This window comes from Marmota monax, unplaced genomic scaffold (assembly GCF_021218885.2).
Source record: "Marmota monax isolate L192 unplaced genomic scaffold, Marmota_monax_Labrador192_F-V1.1 WCK01_AAM20220418_F8-fsc00362, whole genome shotgun sequence".
Classification (NCBI taxonomy): domain Eukaryota; kingdom Metazoa; phylum Chordata; class Mammalia; order Rodentia; family Sciuridae; genus Marmota; species Marmota monax.
This window is the reverse complement of record NW_026694757.1, coordinates 844699-850698: the sequence shown is the minus strand read 5'-3', so window position 1 is coordinate 850698 and position 6000 is coordinate 844699. Positions and strand designations below refer to the sequence as shown.

Sequence of the window (6000 nt, the reverse complement as noted above, 5' to 3'; positions counted from 1 at the left end):
GTCTTTTTTTTTAACTTTTAAAAAATATTTTTTGGGATTAAAAAAAAATGACATGAAAAAGTAATGAAACAAGGGTAATGTGCATAGGCGGATCCAGGGGAACAGAGGGCAGAGGGCGACGGTGCCGCTCTGCTCAGTGCCAGCCACCTTGCCCGACCTGCCCTGCCCCACCCGCCGCCTCTGGTAATGTGCATAATCGTCACAGGCTCACTTAATAGGCTTCCATCTCCCTCCCTCCCTCCCTCCCTCCCTCCCCGTGATAAAATAACCCTTTCCAGCCCACAATCTGAAAAGTGCCCTTCATGATAGAACTATTCTAAGCAGCTTTTATACTTAAAAACTCAAAATGACAACACACCATACAAACGTAAGACGACACAAAATAAAAAGCTATGAGGAACATCCTGTCGTTAGCACGTGACACTGACCAAACGCAGCCTGCACTGTTTTGGAAACAGTTCACAAGGGCTGCGGTGAAGGTTCGTCTTCGGAACTGGACAGAGGTACTCGAAAGGGCCGCGGGCTGCTGGTCCTGGGGCCACAGTGCCCGGGACTGGAAAGGTCAGCTCTCCTCCTGGTGCAGGTGACCCTGGCCCTAGATGGACTCCCCGCTGAGCAGGTCCCCAGGCAGCAGTGTGTTCAGTGGGGTGGGGCTGCCGATCACCCTGCCATCCTCGGTGCTGGGCGGGCCCCAGAGGCTACTGGAATACTGGGGCACCCCGCCCCACAGAAGCTCGCTGCTCCCCTTGCCGCCCAGGCAGGGGGTGTTCCAGTGGGCCGCCTCGCTGCGCACCAGCCCATGGGTGCTGCCTGAGGCGCCCAGTCGGGGCTGGCTGCTCCCACTGCTGGACTGCCAGCTGGACGTGGGTGGCAGGGCTTGGCCTTGGGCTAGGAACCGGTTCACTTCCTCTTCACTGGCGAACTCCGCCAAGATGGTAGTGTTTCCCAGTACGCACCTAGAGGGGAAACAGGCAGGTGAGTATGCTCCCAGAGGCTGGGGCTATGCCATGGGGAGAGGTGAACCTGGGGCCTGTGCAATCCTGGGGCTGGGCTTTGCCAGTTCTCAACTAGACTGTCCCTTGCCTGGACTTCTGGCAGCCATGAACTGGTGGGCACGGCAGGTGTATAAATTCATGAGTGATACCATGAAACTGGAGCCACTCAGCATCAGTGCCACTTGCATACTGGGCTAAGACCAGGAAGAACTAATACAGAGGGCGAGGGCTGGGGCTGGGGCTGGGGCTCAGCAGTGGAGTGCTCGCCTAGCATGTGTAGGCCCTGGGTTCTATCCCCGACACCACATATAAATAGATAAATAAATACACACACACACACACACACATACATACATACATAAAATAAAGGTATTGTGTCCAACTACAACTAAAAAATAAATATTAAAAAAGAAAAAAAGAACTAATATCGAGGCCTCATATCTCAAGGGGTGCTTCTGAGTAGGTCTTATACACTGTCAAATGCACAATTTAAGGAGGCATTGGGGCTGGCTGTGAGGACTGCTGACAGTGCCCTCTGAGCAGTGTGAGGGTACCTCCTTTCTGTGGTTGGACCTGACGTGGTCTTTGGGGAGCCTTTTCTACTTCCAGCAAGAACCATCAGTAGAAACCCACTCATTACAACACACCTGTGATGGACTGAACTGAGTTCCTACTCCAAATTCATACACTGAAGTCCTGCCCCTTGCTTCTAAATGTCTGTATTAAAGAGACAGGTCTTCAGAGAGTTGATTCAGTTAACTGAGGTCCCGTGGGTGGCTCTCATCCAACATGACTGAGGCTCTTATTATGAGGAGACCGAGACATTGACACACACAGAGGACACAGAGAGAGGATGGCTGTCTACAGGCCAAGGAGAGACAGGCCTCAGAAGGAGCCAACCCTGGTTACACCTTGATCTCAGGCTTCTAGGACCCAGGACCTGAGAGGTCGAGCTCCTGTGGCACACAGGCCCATGGGGGGTGTGGAGGCAGCCTCAGGACATAACGCCCCCCAGGTGCTTGGGGCTTGAGGCCATCTGGCAGCACAGGGCTGAATGAGGGGAAACATACATGTGCAGAGACTTCTGGGCCTTGGCCGCCTCCTCCTTGGAGCTGTAGCGGACCACAGCGTTGCCTTGAGTCAGGTTCAGATGGAATGTGATGAGAGGCCCATGCTGCAGACACAGCGTCCGCAGTGTAGAACCATCAATCTGGGGAGGAAGCACAGGGCACTTCCACTATCTTCTTCAAAGGCACTGCGAATGGATGCACTAAAATGCCAGGAAAGTGTCTTTCCTTGAAAAGGCTTACTGACACGCTGACATGTGCTACTTCTGGCACACCTGGAATACTGGACACCTCAGTTGTATTTTATGAGTTAAACTAATCAGAGGAAGGAAAAAAATTCCATTCTGAGTTTTGCTGCCCTCTCACCAGGGCACATCCCACAGTCTGTGGTTCACAAAAGGCACCAGGGCCTGATGGCCCTGTGGCCTTGCAGGTGTGTGCAGGTCAGGAATGGTGACTACTAGCTGGCCACAAGGCCTGAGCTGGCCAAGTCACTCTTGAGTTGGCGGTGAAGACAAGAGTTCTGTTTACAAAGGTATGCTTTTCGAGCCCCCTAAAGGTGAATGAATAATCAAGCACATGGTTAAGAGCAGCCCTGTATCTGCTCTTTGAGCTGGAGCCCGGCTCCACTTGCCTTGTGTGCTCCTAGGCTGAGAGGGTCTCTGACACACTGCTTGCACCAGGGCCAAGTGGCACTTCTGTGACTGTGCTCTATGTCCCTGTGGGTATGCAGGATACCCCTCCTGTTGTGCTGGGGCCTTACCTGGGGTGTGAGGTTGCGAAGAACAAGCCAGCTGCTTGTTCTTCCTGAGGTGTCGGTGCTCCAAGCAGAACCTGTGTGACAAGCCCAGGGCACAAGATCTCAGTGACAGGCTGAAGAGTCAGGTGGCACAGCCCTGTTCCAGGTTTCTAACCTTATCTAGAACACATGGCAACCCCTAAAGCCCTGCAAGCCAGGGAGTCCCTGGGCATCTTCTGGTCAATCCAAATCTCACCATCCCTGCAGACACCTGTCTGCGTCTATGAAAATCCCCACTTCCTGGCTGTCCCCACCAGCTCGGAGGCCTGTACATTCCCACCTGTGCCATGAGTGATGGGATGTGACGGGACAGGTGAGAATCACCTGGGAAGTTCTGGTCTTCCCTGACCCCCCAACTTACATTCAATGTGCTAAAATTCTGCATGTTAACAAAATAAAAGCAAATCCACAAGGATTATTATTACCATTATTATTTTTCTTTTGGCACTGGGGTTTGAACCCAAGGGTACTTTACCACTGAGCTACATTCCCAGTCTTTTTATTTTTTGAGACAGGGTCCAAGTTGCTCAGACTGTTCCTCTAACTTGCTATCTTCCTTCCTCAGCCTCCCTGTCACTGGGCTTACAGTTCTGAATTACCACACTTAGCTAAGGGCCACTATTAAAAGGCCTGAAACAGTCTTTCTCAAACTATCTGTCGCTGATTTAAACTTCAGTTTCTGAAGTCCCCCATACCCTTCTCGTATCCCTCAGGGTTAGCCTGAGGTACCCGCAGGAAGCCCCAGAGCCCAACAGCACCAGTGCGCTCTCCAAGCTGCTGGGTTGTTTTGGCCTGGAAAGCCCCTATGTTCCATGAAGTCTTGTGGAGAAGCAAACACAAGAAGGAGACATCAAGACACTGGTGCTGGTTGGTGGGGGCTGATAGGAATGGGAAGCTAAGGCCAAACGGGCCTCCCTGGGAGATCAGCACGTGGCATAGCAGGACAGAGGACCGGCGTCGGGACCACCTGGGACCTTCTGGCCCAAAGCAAAGCTGCAGTGAACCATAACCCAGGGGCTGAAAGCTGGGCTAGGCCAACCAAAGCCCACAGGTGCAGGGAAGCCTCAGCTCCCTCCAGAGCCACCGGTCTCCAGGGAGCATGCAGGGATCCTGAAAAGGGAGGGGACAAAACCACAAGTACAGCCCCCAGGAAAGGAGCAAAGCAGCTGCGAAGAGAAAGGCACTTACCAGAGGAGTAGGAGCTGGTCCAGCCGAGGGGGCTGGCACCCCAGGTGGAGGAAGGCTTGGGATTGGCAAGCCCTGGAGGGGGCCTGGTGGGTGCAGTAGTGTTTCTCGGCACCTTCCACAGCTCATGAGACAGAGAGGCTTGCGTGTGGGAGGCTGCGCCAGAGGACCACGTCGATTTAATGTCTGACAGTTTACCTAGAAGGCAAAGAAACAGAGCATGTTCACTCTGTAGTCAGAGAGGAAAAGCACTTGCTGGGTTTGGGGAGCAGGCACACACTCTGTGACACCAGCAGACGGGGAAGAAAAGAAACACCAATACCACATCCTGAAGCAAGGCCCGAAGCACGCTGTTTTTTTTCCAATTCCTTTTTTGGACAGAGTCTTGTAATGTGGCCAGGCTGGTCTTGAGCTCCTGGTCTCAAGTGATCCTCCTGCCTCAGCCTCCCAAGTAGCTTAGACCACAGGCATGTGTTACTGCACCTAGCAATGCGCTACTCTCAATTTCTGCTCACAGTCTGCACGGCCACTATAGCCAACATTTGCCACAGAGAAAATAGCATTTCTGAAATCAGCGTTGAGGATAACTTGCCATGGAAGCCTAACGGGACACACGTAGTAATGCAACAGATCAGGTGCGGTCAGAGGCCACAATGTCCATGCGTTCTTCCTTATGATAATTTCTTTAGGTAGCAGTCCCCTGTCAGGGCAACGCTCCTGACATGTGACCTTCCCCAGCTGCCACTGCAATCTCCCACAGCTTCTAGAGACACCCCTTGTGCACCTGCCATAGGAACAGAAGCAGTCCAGCTGCCCTGAGGCCAAGATGCCACATCTGGCATGCTGGTTGGGGAGACACTGTTTTGGAATGAGCAGAGTCCTGGACGTTTGCATGCTCCTGTGTCCACTGTGTCCAGTATTCATAGCACAAGTGTGGTTCTCCAAGCCTGGCACCCAAGATGGCTCTGACTTCACAGTGAACAAATGCTAACCATGGAAAAGATGTCAAAAAACGAAATGCTATGTAAGACTGACTCAGAGATAAGGAAAGTGTACGGTTTTGCTCTTCTCTTTAGCCAAATGACTATGGAGGTTTTAAAAGTCTAAATATACCCCTCCTCTTTTTTGGTACCAGGGATTGAACCCAAGGGACTCCACACAGAGCCATATCCCAGCCCCACCCCCCTTTTTGGGGGGTACTGGGGATTGAACTCAGGGCCACTTGATCACTGAGCCACATCCCCAGCCCTATTTTGTATTTTATTTAGAGACAGGGTCTCACTGAGTTGTTTAGCACCTTGCTGTTGCTGAGGCTGGCTCTGAACTTGAGATCCTCCTGCCTCAGCCTCCCAAGTCTCTGGTATTACAGGTGTGCAACACCGCACCCGGCTTCCCCAGCCCTTTTTGAGACAGGGCCTTGCTAAATTGCCTAGGTTGGACTGGAACTTGTGATCCCCCTGCCTTAGCCTCCTGAGAAGCTTGGATTACAGGTGTGTGCCATTGTACCCGGCTTTGTTTTTCTTTTAATAAGATGCTAAACTACATTGAAAGTGTTTTTTCCCCAAGGTAATGGAATTATAAAAATTCTTATTGAAAAAAACCTTAAATGCTATTCTCATATGGACACAGTACAGTGGTTTAAAAATTTGATAGAATACAGAGATATGAAATAATTTATAAATATGACACACAGTTTTTGTGTCTAGTTGATACCAGGTGGATCCAGGCAGGAGGAGGTAGGCCCTCTGCGAATACCAGGGCTTAACACCAGGACCTGCCAGTCTCCTCCACCTGTCATGGAATTTAAGTAATTCCCAGCTGTTGTCTGCCTCTGAGTTTCTCAAGACTCACATACTCTCTGTCTTGTAGTCATGGGGGAGGAGAGAAGGAAGCAGATCCACTCAGGCTGGTGCTGTGCTAGGTCTGCAATGGTGCCTTATACATCACCTGATCT

The 6000-nt window shown here is 51.6% G+C and overlaps 1 protein-coding gene across 9 annotated transcripts in view; it reads right to left on the bottom strand.

Annotated features, from left to right (window-relative positions):
- Positions 1-259: 259 nt before the first annotated feature.
- The window catches only part of Tnrc6c (trinucleotide repeat containing adaptor 6C), a 119246-nt gene continuing 113505 nt past the window's right edge, over positions 260-6000 (bottom strand). For all 9 annotated transcript variants that reach the window (XM_058572785.1, XM_058572783.1, XM_058572787.1 and 6 more), the window contains 4 exons: positions 4050-4244; positions 2826-2896; positions 2066-2205; positions 260-956 (listed from right to left, as the gene is read on the bottom strand). In XM_058572785.1, coding sequence (XP_058428768.1) covers positions 596-956; positions 2066-2205; positions 2826-2896; positions 4050-4244 — 767 coding nt within the window. In that variant the 3' untranslated portion in view covers positions 260-595. The remainder of the gene's footprint in view (positions 957-2065; positions 2206-2825; positions 2897-4049; positions 4245-6000) is intronic.